This window comes from Chrysoperla carnea, chromosome 1 (genome assembly GCF_905475395.1).
Source record: "Chrysoperla carnea chromosome 1, inChrCarn1.1, whole genome shotgun sequence".
Lineage (NCBI taxonomy): Eukaryota > Metazoa > Arthropoda > Insecta > Neuroptera > Chrysopidae > Chrysoperla > Chrysoperla carnea.
This window is the reverse complement of record NC_058337.1, coordinates 125,548,745-125,573,045: the sequence shown is the minus strand read 5'-3', so window position 1 is coordinate 125,573,045 and position 24,301 is coordinate 125,548,745. Positions and strand designations below refer to the sequence as shown.

At 28.6% G+C, this 24,301-nt stretch overlaps 1 protein-coding gene and 1 non-coding gene across 2 annotated transcripts in view; one reads left to right on the top strand and one right to left on the bottom strand.

The window, feature by feature from the left end:
- Positions 1 to 407: 407 nt before the first annotated feature.
- Positions 408 to 24,301, top strand: part of LOC123302821 (zinc finger E-box-binding homeobox protein zag-1-like) — a 31,306-nt gene continuing 7,412 nt past the window's right edge. The window contains exons 1-2 of the mRNA XM_044885915.1: positions 408 to 530; positions 21,306 to 21,676. Coding sequence (XP_044741850.1) covers positions 21,317 to 21,676 — 360 coding nt within the window. The 5' untranslated portion in view covers positions 408 to 530; positions 21,306 to 21,316. The remainder of the gene's footprint in view (positions 531 to 21,305; positions 21,677 to 24,301) is intronic.
- On the bottom strand, positions 6,777 to 6,849 carry Trnar-acg. The gene has a single exon. It is a non-coding gene; the product is annotated as a tRNA-Arg (tRNA).

The following is a 24,301-nucleotide window of genomic DNA, read 5'->3' as shown; positions in this document are numbered from 1 at the left end:
CAAGGCGATACAAACTTCAATTCAATACACCCGGCTTATAAGCTTGTTGATGATACATCATCCAACATTTACCATCACATCCAAAACAAAAACATTTTGTATTCAAAAATAAAAGACATCGCACGCACTTCGCACAAAAACCGTTCAGTTCGTTGTCATCCAGAAAAGAAAAAAAACCAACGTGATTTTTACCTTCAACGATCATCAAGTGAAATTTATTTTTAATCGTGTTTGTTCGAACAATTTTATTAACAATGAAAATAACTGTTAGTGATTTAATCAACAAACTTTGTGCTTGTTAAATTTTAAGACTTAAATAATTTTTGGGAAGTAAAATATGTTTAATAATTGTTATAATAATTCAAATTCTAACGACGTTGTTAGTAGTAATATAAATACAACTTCGACAACAGTCGAAAATAATAATAATAATAGTAATAGTTCGAAAAACAATAATAATAGTTCTTCGGGACCATCATCATATTCATTTAAATTGTGGAGTTTGGCAAATGTATGGAGTCCTTATAATTGTAAGTAGAATTTTTATTTTAAAATTATTTTTTAATTGTATAAGGTAAAATTGTATTTGGCGCGCGATTTTTATTTGAACAAATTTTTTTTACACTGCGCATGAGTAATTTTCTTTTTAATAATCATTTGTTGCTGAAATAATTTTTACTCTTGGATTTTTGTCATGGAAATTCGATTTTTTATGTAAAATTGTGATTGATTTCGTATTAATTATGAATAATAATTAAAAAAATGGAATATGAATTTAACCGTTTTGTACCGTGTTTTAGTTATTGGTAATTATAGTGTTTTTCGTGTGGTATGAACTTTAATAAAAAATTTCTTTGGGTGATAATCACTTGAATTAGATCTGAAAAGTTAGTGTACATATCTCTCTTTTTTTTGGGAAAATTTTTCACACAAGACGTACAAATTTAGAATTTTCATAAATTACTATTTGAATGTCAAATAATGACGTCATCAACAACGCATTGCGTCGAATATTGTTGGCGCTCAATTTTCAAAACATAATCATATTGAATTATATAAATATCTTTTTCTTAACTCATATGCAGGATAAGTATTCTTTTCTGCATAGTTTGCCGTGCGATATCGTACAGTAATAAAATTTGGCGAATAATTAGCCTAATTATTATTGTACGAGAAATAGTACAGAAAGAGCGATTAATCCCATTTTCGTTAACAAAAAAAAGTGTATACAATTCATGCGAATTGTCTACGAAACACTCCTCGAGTGGTAAAAGTACGCATATCGTTCGCACTTCTTACTCCACTTTTGTGCGCAGTTGAAGAATTTATCGCACTAGTTGTATAATATACCGGTTTATCCTTATCCGTCGAACAATCTGCCTAAGAAAAAATATATCTCTTTCTAAATCTCTGCATTCTTTCGATGTCGAATGCTTCGCAAACTCTGAATTCATCCTTTTCATTTTTCTGGACGCAGTTTTTTCCCGTTTGAATCTTCTTTTGTATCTTTTTGTATACGTTAACATGTTTTAAACCAAAAAAATTTGGATAATTTCGCCAGCAAAAAAATATAAATGTTACGGCGAGATTTCTGCTTTGTTTTGTATTTCAATCATCATTCTTAATTCCTTGTTTCTTCGAAAATTAAACTAGTTAAATCTAGTTTAGTATTGTTTAGATTCTCGCGTCGCGTCGGAATATCAGGAAGAAATTAAATTTTATAAACTTTAAATAATAAATAATAGATTAATAAAAATAAAAAAAACTTCTTTGATTGAATTAAAAAGTAGAAAATAATTTCTATAAATTCAAAAAAAAAAATAAAAACAATTCGAGTTATTAAGAAAAAATTATTTATTGTAAAAAAAGCGTGGGGTGCTTGATTAAAATTATTGGGAAAACTGAAATAAACAACGACGAATCTTATGTCATTTCTTCTTTCTTCAATTATTGTAAATGTTTTAAGGAAAGATGCCTATTGGTAAAAGTAAAGTCATTATAAAATATCTTAAAAAGCACCCCATGCTTTTCTACGATAAAAGGATTATTTTTTCTTTTTTTTTTTACTCTTTTTTTAACTTAATTATGTTCTACTTTTTAGTTAAGCTAGTTATAAAAGTGTGTTCTTTAGTATTTGTTTTTTTAGCTGATGATCAGGATAATCGAATAAACTTGTATTGTCCTCGGTCTTTGATAATTGTGCGAAGTTTCAATTCAGTCCGACGTTTTGAAAAAGATTCCGTTTCGTAGATGTACATTCTAAGCTTATAAAAGCGTGTTAACAATAAAGAATTTAATTCTATTATTTTTTTTGCGGGTTAATTCAAATTTCGATCGAGTTTTATCTTCTTTAACAGGGATAAAACTTGTTGCAAAAATTCAACAAATTTGTCGTATCCTATTTCTTAATAGTTATTCGAAATAATCTCAATTATGATCGCTTCAAAAAATAAAATAAAAACAATATAAATTCCTGTTTTACTAAAAAGAATTTTGGCAATTCTAAAAAGAAAATACCACCTAATAATAATAGGCATGTCACTAAATGTTTTAACTATGACGAAAAATACCAACAAAGTGTGATGCACTAAAAAATAAAAATGAGTACACTTTTATTGTGTCAAGGTAAAAAAAAGATGTTTTTTCTTAAATATTGTGTTTGCATGCACAAGTAAATAAATAATAAAATGTTCAGAATTTATTTATATATCGAAAAATATTTCTTTGTTAATTCACGTGCGTAATAAAAACATGTAGATACCTTCTCGTTTAGATATGTCAGATAATTTTCCCGTGATGCATATTTCAAGTGCAATGATTTTTATTTTCAATTATATAAAAGCCTTTGTTCTTAACTTAAGGATGTACGAGCGCGGTAGGCGGGGATACAAGTTTAAAGAATATATTTTTCAATTTTGATGGTGAATTATGTTATAACTTGACGATATAAGACGAAAAGTAAGAATAAAATTTTTCGATATTTGGCATAATTTTCGAAATATTGAAAATTTTGTTTAATTATTGACCTTTCGATTTTTCGAAAACCAAGGCAGATATTGAAAATTTTTATTCTTATTTATCGTCTACATTCATGAAGTTGTAATAAAATAAATACGTAATCAAAGTCGAAAATAAGATAAAAATAATTTCAACCCTAAATCTATCCTACTCGTACATCTTACATGGAAAAACCTTTTTTTAAAAATTTGTTTTTTTTATTCGTTCGAAGTGAAAATTATCACAAACTTTCAAAAAATGTTTTTTTTTTGAGATTTCTCCATAAGAGCCAATGTACGTTATATCGATTTTCAATGATTTTTTTCTGAAAAATTTGCTTTGAGTAAAAGTTTCAAAGGTTGTTCATACATTCTTATTTTGCTTTATTAATGCAATATCAAAAAATACATGATTTTTCCCACATTTATCTCGGGTTATCTTGTGAGTTAGTTATATCTTTTGAAATTCCCAAATTCTCGAAAGTACATGAATTCATGATAAAATAATATTTTTCCTTGAGCAAAATAAATTAGCAAAGGAGGATGTAGTACACGGAATTAAAAATTTTTATATGTCTTATCAATTGTACATTATGTTGTTAGATTCAAGGTACATCACTTTATGTAATTGAAACTTCATCTCTTCAAAGTTTTAAACGTTTTTTTTAAAAGTATATGGTAAAACTATTCATCAATAACTAATGATTCACGTTGAGTACGATTTATAAAATATTTAGAAATTAGAAATAGGTCAGCTTGTAAATAGACAGTCAGAAGAATCAACATTTTTTCATTTTTCGGAAAAAGAAAATTATTTTTATTTTATTAGATAGCAAAACCACATTGACAACAAATCTCAGCCTACCTGCCGTACTTGGTATATTAATTAAGCCGTACATTTTAGACAGTGAGTCGATTTTTCCTCATTAGCCAGCACGAATAGCTTTAAAATGAGGGATAAATCATGGAAATTGATAACGGAATAAGGAAAAAATCACGATGAGGCAGAAAAACAGTCTCGAGAAATAATTTACTAAAATTTATGAGACAATCTAAGAATAGAATCAAAATTTCCAATTATTATATCATCAGAAATAAAAATATCACGTGTGTAACTGTTTAAAATGTTTTTGATAGAAAAAAATAAACATAAATTCCTGATACATTTGATAAGAGTTCAAAATGTCATTGAAACAAAAATGACCAATATCTTTTATCAATAATAATAATAATTGTAAATATAATAATAATAATAAAATATTTCTTACTAATACCTTTTACAAACAAGACCTCTGAATATTATCTGAATAAAAGGACCTAATCTTTAGGTACACAAATCAATAACAACATAATAAATATTAAGATTATATGTGTTACTATAAATGATGATTCAAACTAATACAGAGTGTCCTTTCTTTTTTTCTGAAAGGTCTTAATGCGTTGAGGGCTTAACAAGTCTGAACTTGAAAGTTGAATTCTCATTTTTAAATATTTTATTGGATTTTAATAGTAAGAAAGATTCTATCTAGCGGTAGAAAAAATAACTATAGTTTACAACACCCATAGATAAATAATATTTTACGGAAATGTTTGTTTATAATCTTGTAAACCGTACGTACATATCATTCGCATATAAAAAGAGTACAACACATTAAAATGTATAATAAAGTAGGTATCTTTTGCTTTTTCATTCAATGAAAAAATCAGCTGAGTTGTTATGTATGATGTACGTTTTTCTTACTCGTGGCGCTGACATCTTAGCGTTAAAACTCAATAGCACTAAATATTTGACCACGTATTACTTCTGCGTAATTCTTTTTGAAAGGTCTTTATTTAGCGTTGACCGCTTAACGACCCTAAATTTGACAATTGAATTTGGCTAATTTTGAACTTTTTTATAACTCAAAATCGATGAAGTACTGTTCCTGCATAATTATTCATACCGTGCTCAATACAAAGTTAAAACTTAATTCTTCTTTATCTGATAAAAAGTTTTATCTGGTAAAAAGTTTTGAAATGGCTGTTTTTCATATGAACATAGGTTAGGTTAGGTTAGGTTATATTGACTGTCCACGAAGGACACACTTAGGCTATAGAGCCCATTGTGATACCATATATGCTACCACCTTTCCGTTGATAATTTCATTTATCAGCTCCTTAATTTCAGAGGCTGAGATGGCGTGAATCGCACCCGCTACCCTAAGCATACCGAAGACGGAATTGGTTACGCCTTAACCAATTGAGCTAATAGGGCGACATCATACAGTGAGATTAAACTAGGTTTATTAAACCCCGGCTCAAAAGAGGAGTGTTATAAATTTAACGTGTTTGTGTTACTGTACCTGTCTGCGGCATCAAAGCTTTTAAACGAATGAACCGATTTTGAGTTTTTGTTTGTTTGTTTGAAAGGTAATTTGATCGAGAGTGTTCTTAGCTATGTTTCAAGCGCGAGTTTAAATTTCCATACCCAAAAACAACTAGAAAAAGGGGTGCAAGCCTAATCAATAATTTTCCGGGTCTTTGGGAAAAGAAGACCCCGTTTATGAGAATTGTCCTACAGAAAAAGTTAAGCAAAATCTTGACAACAGCCTCTTAGATTTCCATGCTTGCTAAAATGTGAGTATTTAAGACTTTTCAAGGGCCACTCTATATAGATATACATTGATGATTCAACTATGTAATAACTACTTGTAAACTTTGTACTGATTTAAGACCTAAGTAAACGAACTACCACAATATGTAAATAACATTAAAATACCTTATTTAGAAAAATATTGTAATAAATAATATATTAATTGTGTTTCGAACATATTGATAAGATATTTTATTCTCTTATGTTGTTCATTCTTAAACAAATTTATTTTTAATTGTCAATAGTTTGTTTTAAAATAAATTATTAACATTAATAATAATAATTATTATTTTTTAAATAATACCTTATCAAATTCAAATAAACCGCGTGTGATTTGTGTTTGTTATATGATTATATTTTCAAATAGAAATATATATATCTCTTAGACATTAAATAATATATTAAGATCGGATCTAGTTTTAAAGTTATAGAGAAAATATTCGACAATCTTGCTTAGTAAGACTCCTATCTACCGATTTCATGGAACCTTTTTTTAGACATAAACTGTTATTCAAATGTAATGCTTCACCATAATTATGGTTGTTAATTAAATGCTATTTATAGTGATTATCCACGATTAAATTACAAATATCAACAACACAGGAAAATTACAAATATCAACAACACAGGAGAGCAATCTTTTTCAATAACGAAAGGAATCATAGCTGTCAAAAACAAGCTTTAAACACAATAATACAAAATTTCAAATAAATAAATATATCAACGCTTTCCATAATCGTTATTCAATGAAAATGATCAGCTGGATTACCAGAATAGTCCATTTTTAATACGGCGACGCTGAAGTCTTAAAAATATTCTTAGAGCTACTTTCGTTTTATTCAAGTGCAAACCTAATTTTTTTCCATATTTGTTTGATTATTCCACCACTTTTCGAAAACAAGGTATTCAATTTTTATTTCACTTTCGAAAAACAGCATTGATATTCCGTAATTTTTATGTCAAATAATTAGCGCAAATACGAGTAAAACGGGAAAATCATTCTGAGAAATTTGAATACCATACTTTTAATAATATTTATAATGTTGATCCCATTAAAATTTGTCTTTTTTTTTTTTTTACTCTAAAAGCACCAAAAATAAAATATCAATATCGGACACCATGGTCGAAAAATTTAAAAAAATGTTATTCGATCTTGCCAGGATTCGAACCTGGAATCTTCTGATCCGTAGTCAGACGCGTTATCCGTTGCGCCACAAGACCTGTGTGACAACATTGAAAATATTTAAATATAATACGCAATCATAATTAAAAAGTCATATTACATGAAACACAAAATCATATACGTATTCATCAGAGCCGAACTTCAAAATTTATAAAAATATTAACACTTTAAGTTTAGTTTTTAGAAAGGATTCACCGATAAAAGTGCATTTACTCAAAAACTGAAACTGGTGGATTGTATAAAACTTAAATAAATCTCTACTAAGTTCTCAGAAGTATTAATGTGAAAGAAAACATTAAGAGGTGTTTTCCATTGAGACGAATGGGCTGACAAAGCTTGAGACGGAAACATTATTGGCTGTACATATGACCTAAGCTGTTTAACGTACAGCCATTAAACTACATTAATAAAAAAAAACGCAATCTCTGCATACATTTAACATTATTCTTTTGTAAAACAATTTAAAAAAAATAAATGAAATTTCAAATCTAATATAGTTGACGTCATAAAAATAATCATGAATTATTTACTGGTTTAAACTGCAACACAGTGTGTTCTTTTAATGCTGTCAAATTACCAATGCTTTCTCTTTTATATTTTACAACGAATCAATCAAAAAAATTGTGTATATCTCAAACGATGTAACTGCAATGTACAGAATTCCGTAGGTTATTACGTATTTGCATCATTTAATTATTACTGTCATCATTGTTTTTAGTAACTCGGTTTTTTTTGCTTATCTGTCTCTTTCTATTAGGTAGAAATCTTGTACCCACTTGAAAATTAACAGAGTACTTGATGGGATAGAGAGCAAAAAATCGCAGGCTTTCTACAAATCTGATGATAAAGTAATATTATGACATTAAAAATAATCTAAATATGGTGAAAGTCTTGAAAAAAAAGTATTACTTTCTTCTCCCCATCGCTTTCAGCATACTTGATAAATACACGTTTTTTAGTTTAGAAAACATTTATCTTAGAAAATTCTGTCATTCGCTCCGTGAAGTAAAATTGACAGAATTTTCACTAGTTAAACCAGTTTTATCAATACTCAGTTATTATTATAATAATTCTTCGAACTTGCGCCTTCCTTGGCTAGGTTTTTAATAATTAAAATGTTTCACAAATGACATCATTGTTTTTTATCTACGGATCATTAAAATTAATACATAGTGGAAGGATTTATAATTAAAAAGTCATATTACATGAAACACAAAATCATATACGTATTCATCAGAGCCGGACTTCAAAATTTATACAAATATTAACACTTTGGGTTTATTTTTTACAAAGGATTCACCGATAAAAGTGCATTTACTCAAAAACTGAAACTGGTGGATTGTCTAAAACTTAAATAAATCTCTACTAAGTTCTCAGAAGTATTAATGTGAAAAAGAACATTAAAAGGTGTTTTCCATTGAGACGAATGAGCTGACAAAGCTTGAGACGGAAACATTCAGGACAGAGGTAATAGAAGACCTCCGAATTAAATTATCTCGAAAAAGAGGCACTAATAACTTATAAGAACCTCCAAAATGACAAAGAAAAAAATCAACTTTGCCATATTTACAGGGCAACTCTAAAATAAAATAAAAATGAATTGGGTCAGTGGAGCCAGGATAGAAGTGAAACTTCACTCGCTTTATATTGAAATAAATTGTAATGTCACATGTGAATGCAAAATGAAATTACTGTTAAATTTTAGTAGCCAAACGCCATCTGTGAATGTGAAATGGGACTATTGTTAAATTTTTGAACAGGAACGCCAACTGTCAATAAGAGATGAAATTATTGTTAATATTAGACAGTGAGAAGAAGAAAAAGGGACGTAGTTTCAAGTTTCGTAATATTCTAAAGTGATGACGTCGTGTATTTTTACCGATTTACTTTCTATAGTTCGTTTTTCACTTCAAAAATGTAAAGAGACACTATAAACTTGATCAGTACATTTTCAATGATATAAAAGAATTTTACAGATCATTAAGACCTAGCGATATAATAAATAAAAAATTGGATTCCAGACGTTTTATTACTAAATCCGATCCTGTTTTTAAAACCAAGTAGAAAAAAAGAAACATTAAAAATGTTTTGAACTCCAGTTGTATATAAAGTATATTATTGACCCTGACAAAGCCATGATCTTTGTATATTCTTTATTATATGTGAGACTGACTAATATAATATTTATCTCAAAAAGAGTTTTAAAGTATTGTGTGTTCTTCTTCATCAATTCTTCATGGTATACTTGATGCAGTCAGTGGTTGGTAACGGTAACAAATCCTCCTGTTGGCTATATAAAATAAATATCGTTGTATCATTTACTTATTTTTTTTTACTGTTTTTTATCGTAATCTATCATTTAAATAGTATTTCTTAGAATGGCGGACACTATAACATTTAATATGGCCATATTATTTTATAAATGTATTTCAAAATAAAATGAATAATCTTCTTTGTGTTTGAAAATTTTTAATTTGTGTTGATTTTTTTATATTTTAATGATGACTGGTAACTTTGATTGTTTTTTTTGTGTTTTAAAGAGATTACCATTTAAACTATTATTTTTATTAAAAAATTACTTTTTATGTCTGTCAACTCAAAGTTAATTATGTACTTACGTTTAAGTATGGCAACCATATTTTATCGAATAGTTATAATGATAAAGCTAAATTGGAATATTTCTCTGCTGAAATGTCTGCTCAAAATTCAATACTGAATAAAGGGTTGTCTTCTCTCTATCTAATATTCATTCACAGGTGGCAATTTATTACCATTTTGCATTATCAATTATTACAATTTGCAGTGCTGGATTTACACTAGGGGCAGTCGGGGCTAGTGCCCAGGGCGGCAAATTTTCTAGGGCGGCAAAATTTGGAAAGTGAGAAAACATTTTCTATACAATATATAAATAACTAATTCTTTTAAATAAACATTTGATCTTTCAAAAAATATAATTGCATTATGTATCAAATTAAAATTTTGTATATTATAATATATTAAATTTAAGTGAAAACTATATTAAAATAAAATTAATTTATTTCCATAAAGGTTTGAAAAAATAAAATTTGATATTTTTTTTTCTGGAATTGATAAATATAGTTTTTTTTTTGAAGAATTAAAAAAATTTTTTTTTCTCATGTTTATTGAGAACTCTGGACATAAAGCTGAAGATTTGCTAGTTGCTGTATTATCTGTTCTTGAGTTTTTTGATCTTGATCTCTCAGATTGTCAAAGTCAGTCATATGATAACGCGAATAATGTATCAGGGATTTATTCGGGCTTACAGGCAAGAATTCATGAAATTATATCTTGCAGAACATGCTCCTTGTGCTGCTCATTCTATGAATTTAGTTGGAGTTCACGCAGTAGAATGCGCCCCAGAAGCTGCTTCATTCTTTCATACAGTACAAACTTTATACAACTTTTTTACTGCATCGACGCATCGCTGGGAAGTCTTACAGTTTCATACTGAAAAAAGAATTGCGTTAAAATCTGTATCTGCAACCAGATGGTCAGCTCGTTATGAAGCGGTTCTTTTTTCTGCAATTAATTAGTTATTCTAATTCTTAAAAAATAAGATATCAAAACTATTAAAATAAAATTTCAGTCATAGGGCGGCATTTTCTTCAGTACCCCAGGGCGGCAGAAATTTAAATCCGGCCCTGACAATTTGTATAAATTTTGTTTTAGTACAAAGCGAGTAAAGTTTCACTTCTGTACTGAGTTCTCTGACCCATACATTTTTTTTATGTTAAATTATTTTTCAAAATATGAAAATTTCTATACATTTTTCCTACGTCTTCTGTTTACGAACTCCAAACCATATAGAATTGTTTTCAAAAATAAATGTAAAATCCTCGATGATACATTTATCAAAAATGTTTTCCCAGAAATTTTATAATAAATTTTTTTTTTTTTTTTTGAAAAACAGTGAATTATTAGATGAAACTTTCTTTGACCCGGACGCGTAAATAACAGTGCTATTCCCCAGACGTCATTATAATTGATAACGATTTAATGGAAATATTGCAGATCGGTAAATTTATTTTGAGCTTAGATTCATATTACATTTTTCTGTAGTTTAAATCCACTCTTTGAAATCTGAGGAAAACGTAATACGCTTTCAATAGTTTCAATGTATCAATAGTGTTTTAAAATTACATCTAACAGTGCTTTAAAATTAGAGTAAACTTTTCGTAATATATTAGAAGAAATTTAAGGTAAGCACATTTAAATCTTTTGAAATGTTGCCCTGCAATGTTCAGGTTTTCAAATTGGTGAAATTTTAAGTATGTATATCAATATTGATTTCACATTCGCATTTCGATAATCATTTTAATAATAGAATAATATTATTTTATTAAAAGCAGTTTATTTTTCTACAAAAATTAATTAATTAAAAATTGATAAGCTTGTGAAGGGAAATGCATTTAAGGTATAGATATTTTCGAAAAAAATTATAAGCAAAAAAATTAGGTACTGGATTCATTATGCAATTTTAAATTTAAGTTTAGCTCCAGTGATGAAAGTGACTAAAACAATCTGTAATTCGCCTAAGTCATTCAGTTTTTTATTTTTTATAAATGAATATAATTTCTCAAAAGTTGTAATCAATTTGACAGCATGAAAAACATTTTCTTTCATAACTAGTGATATCTGACAAAATAAAAAAACTTTTAAATAAAAAGTAAAAAAATAACGATAATATAATGTTGTTAAAATTATTGTTATTTTTGGAGTCGGTGTAAGCCAAGGGAACAACTCCAACAGAACAGTTTGCTACCTTAGGTTGGCTGACACCGTCTCCAAAAATAACAATAATTTTAACTACATTATATTATCGTTATTTTTTTACTTTTTAGTGCATATTAATTTTTTTTGGAAAATATTTCTTTTGAAGTCAGTTGTCTTTTTTGTTTTTATTTTGTAATTTTTATTGAATCTGAAGTACACTAACTAATTTGTCACTTAAAAAAAGAATGATCGAAATCGGTTGGCGTGACATTGAGTTATTCGTCCCCTTGTCATGCATACTTAATGAAAATTTAAGATTTTTGTGGTTTTCTCATGGATGCCGTTGCCAGAACTGGACCAAAATGAAATGGGACCACACGGGAAGCACCAGCTTTCAATAAATAAAGAATCATCAAAATCGGTTCACAAACAACCATTAAAAAAAAATACAGTCGAATTGATAACCTTCTCCGTTTTTGTTTGAAGTCGGTTAAAAATTGATTTTTTATTCAAAGAAAAGCGAAGCAAATTTAGCTGCTATTTCGAGAACGATTAAAATAAAAAATTAATAAATATTAAAGTGACAGTTAAGTTAAGTCTATACAAATTGATTTTTGTTGGTTATAAGCCCGCGATTGGCTACAGCTTTTATACTAACATAATAGGTTGGCTGATAAGTCCCCGGTCTGACACATAGATGGCGTCGCTAGTATTAAATGCATATTATTTTTATATAGTACCAACCTTCAAATGATTCGTGTCAAAATTTGACGTCTGTAAGTCAATTAGTTTGTGAGATAGAGCGTCTTTTGTGAAGCAACTTTTGTTATTGTGAAAAAAATGGAAAAAAAGGAATTTCGTGTTTTGATAAAATACTGTTTTCTGAAGGGAAAAAATACAGTGGAAGCAAAAACTTGGCTTGATAATGAGTTTCCGGACTCTGTATTTTTTCCCTTCAGAAAACAGTATTTTATCAAAACACGAAATTCCATTTTTTTCACAATAACAAAAGTTGCTTCACAAAAGACGCTCTATCTCACAAACTAATTGACTTACAGACGTCAAATTTTGACACGAATCATTTGAAGGTTGGTACTATATAAAAATAATATGCATTTAATACTAGCGACGCCATTTATGTGTCAGACCGGGGACTTATCAGCCAACCTGTTAGATACCAAATCTATTTGGCTGAAAATGGCTGCATTGTGTTAGCTCTCCTTCGAACTCTAGTAAACATAAAACATTATGTTTGGACGTCACGAATTTTCATTAAATACATACAATAAATAAAAGAAAACACTTTTTATGATCTCTATATTAACCTATCTAATAATATGAGACGTTTTCCATGAACCCGTCAAATATTCTATCGCAACATAGATTTTCATTTAATATTTTTTTTTTTTTTTTTCGTTTGTGATCGAATAACCTTAAACATATATCAAACAAAACCATCATATTTTGATTATAAAATAAATTTATTTATTTATTTCGTGTATCAGTTTTTATTAGTGATCACTACGTTTAATTGAACTTAAATTACTTCTTAAATAGTCGCCAGGCCAGGACAGGCTATGCCACGCAATCCAACTCACTAATGGATTGAAATAAATATAAAATATAAAAATATTATTATTAATAATAATTGTTTATTATTTATTATTTAGATGCATTCCCATTCCTTTAAGTAATTTTTATAACCATCATCATCATATAATCATTTAGTTGGAATCAACAGAGTTCGAGAGTCGAGTTTATAAATATAAGTTGGAGAATTTTTAGTTGTACAGTTCATTGTAATATACACAGAAAACCCAGAGGTTAATAAAGGCCCTGACCGTTGTTCGTTTGTTTGGCTTTTATAAATATATAAAATTCACCGCGTAATATTTATAAGTAATGTGTGGTTATACCGTACTATTTTATTTAGTTATACAATATGGCTATCATTTTGTGTCTCCTATCATCTTAACATTCGAACACGATTCTTGGTTCGTGTATTAATATGTGGCTAGCTCTTTCATCGCTCTCCCTTCCCTTTTGATCAATGCCTCGTCTCCATGTGTTCTTCGATCAGACTCTTATTCTTAAAACCTGTAATTAAGTGTATGTTTAGCAATGTTGATTGGTTGCGAATATAATCCACCTTCACTTTCTGCGGTTAGTTTCTCTCTTGATCGAACACGGGTCTTGATTCGTGTCTAATCTCTGGCTAGCTCTTTCAAATTTGCCCCCTCTCTTGATCAACTCATCGTCTTCGGGTATTCTTGAGTCGAAACTCTTATTCTTTATACCTGTAATTAAATGTATGTTTAGCAATGTTGTTTCTTTGTTATGCAGAATTAGCCCCATCTATCGTCACTTTCTACGGCTAGTTTCGCCGATTTTCTTTTTAATTTCCCCTTGGAAAAACTGTGGCCATCATGATTAAAAGATATTCTTCACACAATCTGTCACCATTGTAACTAAAAGATATCCTTCGCGCATCTGTTAATAAGCATCACTGAGTTGTGTAGATTTATTTCTGCGTAGCTCGAATCATCAATAGAGAAGAACAGCGTTAACTCGTCTAACCTACTTAAAACTGAAAAGGTATGAATTCAAAATCTGACAGCGATTTTCGTTGACGATCTCTAGACTTATGTCAGCTGTAGGCACAGTATTTCTTAGTTGCTTTGTCCTTCCACAGGAGCTACTGAATTGCAGAAGTATTCAAGATAATATATACAGATGAAGCTCACTTGTTTCCACCTGAGTGTCTCGTGTTGCCTTTGATCAGACGTCATGAAATCTCCACGTTCGTCGACCAACTTGATGCTACTTTGCGAAAGTTTGGAAACTACTTTAGTAATTTCAATTTTCATTTGGTCCTTCGGGCCGGATAAATATATAAACCTATATAGTTCAAATTTACATGTTATTCATTACATATTAAGACGTAACATTTGGTCCTTCGAGCCGGATAAATATATAAACCTATATAGCTTATTCAATATAAGTCTCAATATCAAACTTTGCACTAAGCAGTTACCTTTCAACAGTAAAGTAGATAAAATATTGAATCCAGTGAATCTTCCTTTTTTGTGTACCACCCGTTATTTATTAAATATGTTTTATTATTTAGTAACATACAACAACAATATTAATTCCATCTTATTTTAATGAATATTATTTTAATTTAAATGTTGATATTCTATTTCACTTTATTAAATATGTATTTTCAAATGTAATAATAATACATACATATAAATATAATATAGTTTCAATTAAATATTATGTGCCACGTGTTAAATAAAAATATTTTTTTTTTATTAATATATTAATTTTAATTTTTTAATATAGCTTAGCTCTCTGAATAGCCAGTGTAGCGTGTAAAATACATAAATTATTTTGTATGTTATATGTTCTATGTATTTAAAAAATATATTGTTTACACAATCAGAATAAGAGAATAAAGCCAGACGAATAAAGGATAGAAAACCCTTATAGGTCATTTTATTTTTAAAATTATGTAATAATAGTGTAAATATTTTAATTGATGTAAAGTTTTTTTTTTACTACTTAAGATAGTCCAGCCAATAATTAAATGAAATTTGATTTATTTATTTATTTATTTTACTTTTCACTTATTTTTCATTCTTCATCTGTAAAAAATTCCCGATATTCTGAGATATTATTGGGAAAATCACCAATGACGTCAAACATTCAATATGATGATAGCAAGCAGGCTTAAATGTTAAAAAAGACAGCAGTTCTCTTGGGAATGACTAGATTATTAAAAGAGTGGGCTATTTTTGGAACTATGTTCCTTATCGCACGTTATCGTTTTGATTTGTTTGCTGGTAGAGAAGTAAAACCAAAAATGTGTAACAAAAAAAAACCACACCAAAAACCGACTAATTTCATCTCGATTATCTAGGAAACTAAAACTTTTTCAATCGATTCAGCTTGCCATGAATTTTGAGAAAATGCAAAAATATTATTATAATTGTCAATTTGTATTTTTTGTCAATATTTTATATTTTATCATTTAAAAAAATTGAGTTGTAAAAGTTATCAATCATAATAAATCTTATCTGATCAAACCAAACGTAATGTACGCACATATTGGGTTGACTACTAAATCTGAAGTATGTCTTTTTTAAACTAATATAACAATTAATTTATACGGTAAAAACTAAAAGTAGCTATAAAATTAAATTCTTTAATTTATGCAAAATGCCCAATGTATTTTTTATCACTTTTTTATGTTTAACAATCAATAAATCGTTGAGTTTCATTTAAGCATAATTTGCTTATTTCCTTGTTTTAGTCTACGTTTCTAAAGATATTTCCACGGTCTTCGTCTACTAATCTAAGTTTATATTGTGTGATATAAAATTTCGTAACTTTATAAAAATAACAAATTAAAAATAAAATCATTTTTATAATTTTTTTTTTAATATCGAATAAAAATTTATTGGTTAGTTAGGTTGAAACCGAACTATTTTTATCTATCATCTTCATAGTCATCATTTCCTTTTTATTAATAATTTTTTTTATTATTATTATCAATTTATTATTATGTGTTGAACGGTTTCATCATAGCTATGTAATTTTTGTTGTTCTAACAAAAACCTCTAAACGTTATCATCAATTTTAAATATTTTTTAATTGTGATTTATTTATTTATTTCTTTTTCTCAGTAATTAAATAGTAAAGTAATTAAAATTTATATATACTTTTGTTTTAATTAGATTAGTAACGTCAATACTCCGCTTTTGTAGCACCATCGTACGGAGAAATGATAATATAACATGAATAATGATAAATGGTTTGTTTCTCAGCTGGTTTTCACTATATTATAACGCAAATTTCCATAGAAACCGATTGGCTTACAGCTTCAACGGAGATTAACACGCCACAACCATTTTATTTATTCAAAAATATAACTATTTTTTATTAATAATTAATAAAAAATGGAATTATTAATTTAAAAAAAAAAAAATTGCTTAAATATACTTTAGATCAATTATTCTTTCATTTATATATATTAACTTCTTCTCTATAGCAACTTCTCTGTTTAATTATTAAAGTTCTTGTATAATCAATTAATACGTTTGTATCGCACCTTAATGTACTGGCGCCACTCACACTTTCCAGAAAATTAAAATTTTTTTAAATTATCTAATGCGGTTTTTCGTAATAAAAATAATATATCACTATTTTATAAACAATACGAGGTGCAAATTTGTTTTTCATATTGGTTTCAATTTAATCATCTGTGGTTAATTTATTCAAACAAGTCTTGTGACACAATGGTATATTCGGTTCACGAAGCTTTATCGTTCAAATGTTCATTCAACCGCAATTTATTGTTTTTAATTTTCTTTTTTTTAAATCAGTACAATTACATCATAATTATACGAGTAAATTTTTTATGTGGGAACAAAAACTTAAGGTTATTCGGCCATTATTAAAAAAACCTAAATAAAAATGAAGCCTTCTCCAATTAGTTTCAATCCAAAGTACTAAGATCTAGTTTCAAGCAACAAATTTTTGATAGCTCATTTGATGCAACGATTCTTAAACAAACTATCGTAATTGAAATCGGTCGACGATGATGTTTTCTTCGACAATGAATTTTTGTTTATTAACGTATTACTATTTCGAGCCAAAAATCCGACTTTTTTTTCTTCAAACAACTATCTAAGGACATTGGAGTTTTGAAGACGGATAATAACAACACCTTGAATGTCCAAATCCATCGAGTCGTTTGAAAGATAATAATAAGTCGAGGTAATAAAGAAATTTACAAACAACAAGTGAAAACAAACAACTGACTGGGTTAATTGTTGAAATACCATGCATAAAAAGTGTTGATTACTATATAACATTGCACATACATATACAATTTATTTAATACATACTATATAATTTACGCCTTATTTGCGCCCTCACGGGTAAACAGTGATGTTTACGAAAAAATGTTTCAAACAAAAGTTGTTTATTTTTTGTTAAGGAATATTTTTTACATTTAAACTTTCGTTCTATCTCTAACGGCTTACAAGATGGGTCCTACGGACCTCAAGACCCAATTGACCTATGTTACTCATTTACGAACTCGACCTCACTTTTTACGTCCTGAGTACGCTGTTAAAATTTCAGCTCGATATCTTTTTTCGTTTTTGAGTTATCGTGCCCACAGACGGACGGACGGGCGGACAACCGGAAATGGACTAATTAGGTGATTTTATGAACACCTATACCAAAATTTTGTTCGTAGCATCAATATTTTTAAGCGTTACAAACTTGGGACTAAACTTAGTATACCTTGCATATTACATATATGCATGGTATAAAAATACATACATACATACATACAGACAAATGCGCGGAAAACATAACCACTCCTTGACAGTCGGGTAAAAATCTCAATAGGTTTTAATTAAGCTTTTTGTCATACACAATTTTTATGTTAATTTGAATCTTTGTAAATTGCTCGAAAAAAAAACAGTTTCATTCAAACAGGTGTGTGTTTATATTATTCAAGAATTAAAATAGCCAACAGGATAAAAAGTAAATTTTAGATAAATATCAAAGAGGAGCACGACATTAAGGAATTTTTCAGTTTTATTTCTTTTTTTCTTAATTAAAGAAAGTCGTTTTACAAAAAATTATTCTTGTTATCAGAAAAAAAGTAAATAAAACATTGTAAGTTATTTTCTTTTGGGTTATGCTTAAACTATTGCCATCTATTGGTAAAAATAAGAACGAACGAACTTCACCCTTATTACAGAACCCTATGTTATAACGAATTATATAAAAATCAATTTAATTGTTAATACCCTTTGTTTAAATCAAAAATAAAAATAAATTTCAAGACAACTATTTTATAACAATGACAGGAAATATGTGGGATATCAAAAAAATAAAAATATATTTTTTTTGTTCAAAACACATTATTCAAATAAAATCTGAAGAATTATCACATAGGGATGTCCTGCTGCCGTCAGTTATGTTTTTTTTTTTATCCAATATATCTTCTCCACTTGTGTTCAACAAAATATGCAACATTTACCTTGATAATTTTATTATCAGTATTTTGTGTTTTTTATATACGAAAAAAAATCCCTGACTAAGTTTGTATGTAAATGTATATGTATGTTTTGGTTAAACGACATTTGTTGTGTGTTATCACTTTTTATTTTCAAATTAATGACGGTATTATTTATGTTAAAAAGATTTTTATTTATGTTAATTTATCTCATTGTTTTGTGTGTGGTTTTAGTGCGAATTTACTTTTTAATCTATCATTTGATTTATTTATTTGGAAATTTTTACTCTTGACCACCGTCTTGTTTATACAGTAGAACCTCGATAACTGATACCTCAAGGGAAATGCAAAATTCGAGTTAAAATGTTTTTGACTTAACTAGTAGTTCGAGATATATAGAGGATTTAATAGCTAAAATTCGACTTAGGATGGCGCGATTCTATTTTATTAACTATGAGTTACGGAATCTACTTTTTGAAATTCGAGTTATAGAGTATAAATATGTACTATCAATACCGCGCAGGAAAATAACATTTTGTTCGAGTTACAAAGTCGAAATGATTCGGGATATTTAAAGGTTCAGCGAAAGGGAATGGCATTTTTTGTCTACTTACTGAGAATCACGACTTAACGAGGTTCCACTGTACAATAAATTATGTTTTGATTTGAAATAATTTAGTAGCAGATTTAGCAAAATCAAGTCTTTATAATTCTAAAATGAATCTGCTGTAGATTCTTCTTCAATTTACATAACAGTAGCAGAAGTAGTACTCGTAGTGATAGAGAAGCATGAATCTGGAAAAGTGTCTTCGACCTGTTGCGTTCTCTGCCATGCCTGGTTCGTTTCTTCTAGCCCTTTGACAACCATTTTCTCTTATTACCGTCGGACCTTACTCTCCTTTTTTTTTAAAGACAAGACTGAAATCCATTTAATTTAATTCAACTCCAGCTATCTCATTTCGGTTGAGCAAAAACTATATATGCCATTCTCTTCTGCTTCTTCGAGCAGTTTGCACATCCTTCAGGCTCATTAGGGGTAGATGCCTTTTGAATCAGCAATGACCAGTAAACACACCCTACTAAACAGGTTGACCTTGCGGGATTATTCCTTGCTATCTTTTTTTTTTCCTGCTGTTTCCATTTCTCGTTTGAACCCAATTATTAAAGTTCATAAGTAGAGGTGAAAATGAATCATGCAAATGAATGCTAGCAAAGTGGTTCCTTTTCTACCTAAAATCTCTTGTCTTTGATTGGGGAATGTTTTCAATCATAACAAGTCTTCTGGCAGGCATTTGGCACTAAAATATGCTTGAGCATTATTTTACTGTTTTAAATTTTCTTTCCCTTATTAACCGTATCTCGTAGAAGCGGAATAATAAAATATTAAGACAAGCTTCAGCTACAAAACTTACATTTCAACTCAAAAGTAATACAAAAGAAAAAGCCGCTAACGAAAGGAAGACATTGATGATAGCTATCGATGTAGGTACTTCAAAACATGACTATGGACTTCATTTAAACTCTATATCTTTTTATTAGGTGTTGAAAGAAGAATTTTACAGTATTATATATTTAAAATATATGATAGCGGTTATGGGAAGTCACCATTTCGTAACCGCATTCATATCCCTCCATAAAATTTTTATCTTTAAACAGAAGTCATAATTATTAAAATGCTCAAAATAAAGTAGGTATACAGTATAGTTTAACTTATAGCATACATAATAAGTTGTTAAATAAAGCTAATTACTAATTAATTCAAATCAATTAAAAACAAAAATATTAATTTGAAATTAAATACTTAACACGTTTTCAATGTATGAAAAAAAAAAATGACGGAAGTAAAATTGAATTGAAGTAATCATAATATTTATGGCCTTCTAATGTTTTATTAATTAACAAGAACATATGGTAAAATTATTAATTTGCACACAAATATTTATTCTAATCATAATTTAGATCACCGCTCTCATAAATTTTATTTAATTTTATTTGATTTTTGGCTAACTAGCTTGGCTTCGAGTGAAAACATTTTAAGTAACATCAATATTTAAAAAAAATACAAGTGAAAACAAACAATTGACTGAGTTAATTGGTGAAATACCATTTATAGTCAGTGTAGATGACTCAATCGTTTGTTTTTTGACCTCACGTAAGTAAAGAAAGACATCCACTCTTAGATAGCCACACATTCATAACTGATATTCCCATATAATACATACTATAAAATTTACACTTAATTTGCGTTCTCGTGGGTAAACAGTCATGTTTACAAAAAAATGTTTCAAACAAAAGTTGTTTATTTTTAATAAGGAATATTTTTTATATTTAAACTTTTGTTCTATCTTTAACGGTTTATAAGATGGGTCCTACGGACCCAAGACCCAATTGAGCTATATTGCTCATATAAAAAGCACACTATAAAAATTTCAGCTTGATATCCCTTAGTTTTGACATCGTGTTGACCGACGGACAACCGAAAATAAATTGGTGATTTTATGAACACCTTGACCAAAATTTTGTTCGTTAAATTAATATTTTTAGACGTTACAAACTTGGGATTAAACTTAATATACCTTGATATATTTCATATTAAACATGATATATATGATATAAAATCCAAAAAATAAGTATATAAATAATTTAGGAGTGTACTTAGGTCACTAAACCAAGTATGTTCGCTTTCTACCTGTTTTTAAAAATTTGTTTCTTGTATTTCAGATATAACAAATATGGCACCCAAAGACGATACAATTTCCAATCAATACTTTATGAAATGTCAAAAATGTCAACTTGGTTTTTCAACGCTTCCAGCACTTAAAGAACATTTGGATGTTGAACATCCGCAATTATTTTTTGAAGATAATAATTCACCAAGATCTGTTATCAGTTCGGATGATATAAAAACACCATCGGCATCATTAGCATCAGATTTATCGTCGCCTACATCATCAACATTCACGGATCCATCATCTCCGAATAGTATTAGCGGTGGTCTTCATACGACATTTAGTTTTAACTGTACACAATGCCCTATGGGTTTTACAACAAAAGAACAATTTAAGAAACATGAAGCTACTCATCCGCAAGTTGTAAGTATATGAACAAAAATTTTAATTTATTACAGACGTAGTCAAACTTCAGGCTTCGCATTCGTAAGCGATTTTCTTCGTTTAACTCTATTTAATGCTTCTTTTCCCCATTTCCTTTTTTTGTGGGACTGTCGTACACTTGTACATCTTCTTGCTTTCTGCAGTCCCATTTTTTCTCTGCTTCTACGATTAGCTATTTCCATGTATTATTATAACATTAAGACTTTTTAATGGTGATCGATTTTCTAGCATTCATAGTAGGGAAGGTGGCCTATAATGATTCCCCTAAGAAAAAATGCAATTTGTAGCCAAAAATGCAATATACAAGATAATGGTTCACTTCAAACAACGAGGGATCATTTTACCCTGGCGGATCATTATAGACCACTTTTCATACTTATTCGTAAAGATATTGACTTGTCTTTATGTAATTTTTCTTGGGTGATTTTTGTCTAAGTTCAGCACGTGTCTTGTGACTACAGTGCTAGACTTCAGTTTTACGTTCATAAAGAGTCACTTTTTTCGTGTTTATCTCGAATTTCTTTGAATCTTTGAGCTACCTTTTTAATCAAAAATATTGTCTTACAAGCTACTCATGTCAAATAACAAGGTATTTTTTCTTGGACTTCAAGACCAGTTTCTTGTCCGTTGAACTTTTTTGAAATAAAATGATTTAAAATAAAATATTGAGAGGCCTGCTTCAAAAAATATAAAATTGGAAAAACTATAAATTACTATTCCAAGAAGCATTTTGATTTGGTCATTAAGTAGAATAATAAAACACCAGTTTATCAAAGTAAATAATAAAATTAATTATTAACAGTAATTCATATAAAAAATTAATCAATTTTAATTATAAAAACACAAAAAACTCATAAAATATAAGTCCGTCAGTCCATACGATGATAAAATATTATTTAATTTCAACTTACCTAAAAATAACACTATAAATAGTTTGTTTTAAGTATTCCAGAATGACTCATCGTCATTGGTAAAAAAAAACAAATTTAATATAAAAAGTTAGCAAACGATTAAAATATTCCTCGCATAATAATCTAAAAACCTAAAAAAAATTAAATACTTAACTAGTAAGTAACATCACAAAGTAATTAAGATGAATAACATTTCCCACGCTTTTTTATTAACGAAATGTCATAATACACAAGATGGCGGCGTAAATGAATCTAACCTCACTCACACACACACAGCTGTAATAAGTATTAAAACAATGACGTAACCAGTATTATTATTAAACAAGATGGAAAAGACGATTTGAACTCTTTTAATAAGTTTGGTATCTTTTTATTTTTGTTTTTAATTATTATTAATATTGTTTAGGTTAAATGTGTTTTATTAAAGAAGGTTATAGTGTGCTGAGTAGAGGTTATGTTATTTATTTTTTTGTGAAATGTAATACACGCTCTCTATATTTTGAAATACGGTGGGAGTAAAAAGTGGGAGGAGTAAAAATAATAGATAAATCCATATATGTGTTTTTATTTACACAGTTACACACATAAACGCAATATTTTAAGTGTTTAATTACTTTGTTTTTATCACTTTGACTGGTGTTTTTAATTGCATTCATTTATTAAATAAAAATATAACAGAGATGAAGTCATAATTTTATGTATATTATGTTACATTCTTTGACCAGTGTGATGTATTTTAAAATTCTTTTTATGCGCAACAAGATGTGGAGACCTTAGATTTTTATTAATCCGAGGTTCTTTAATAATTAATATCTAAAATAGAAATGAAATTGAAATAACGCAATCGTTATATTTAAATGCCTGCTTAATTATAAATATGCGGCTGCCAAGTGGCACGCAATATCTTAGATCATGGTCAAAAGATTGATTCCATACTAACAATAAAGATTATATTAGCTGTATGGATAAGCTTTTCGAAATATTTTTGTAAAACAATCTTTCTAATTCTCCCGTTTGTAATTTTTAAAGAGATAATTGTCTTCATTGTAACATAAGTTGAAATAACCAAGTTCAATATTCCTGGATTCTTGTATGTTATTTTCCACCATCGCAAGGGAATAATGTCTATTTTTCTTTTCTAAAACTTATAGTCATTTCTCAGTTTGTTGAGATTTCACGAATGCCTTACGACGGGGTAAGTAAATACGTATCACTACATGAAACTATACAGGGTAGAGATAAGTGGGACTCTCTCTACAAAAAAAAAGTGTCCAAAAAAGTAGAAAATAAGAGTGGCGCTGCTGTAGCAAAAGTTTAAGTTTTAAAAGAAGTGCTCAAAGTAATTAAAGTAAGATAAAGATCTAAATAAGTTGTTAGAGAAGAATAGAGAAGTTCTCATGAAACACCTTTTGCTACACTAGCGCCATTCTATCCACTTTATTTACTGCTATTTTTGAACACTTTTTGAGCCAAGCAACCATAAGAGATTGCGCTCCTTTATCTTTACACTCCATAGTTGAAACTATGTGGGATACGATTGAGAAGAATAATCGGTCTATTTATAGGACTCTGTCGGTTAAACTGTCATTTTCATAATTTGGAGATCTCACCTTTAGAAGCCTACAGGACACTAGATATCAAATATTTGAGTCCGAAACCATCCATCCACCTATCTTAGGAGTAGTTTTGGTAG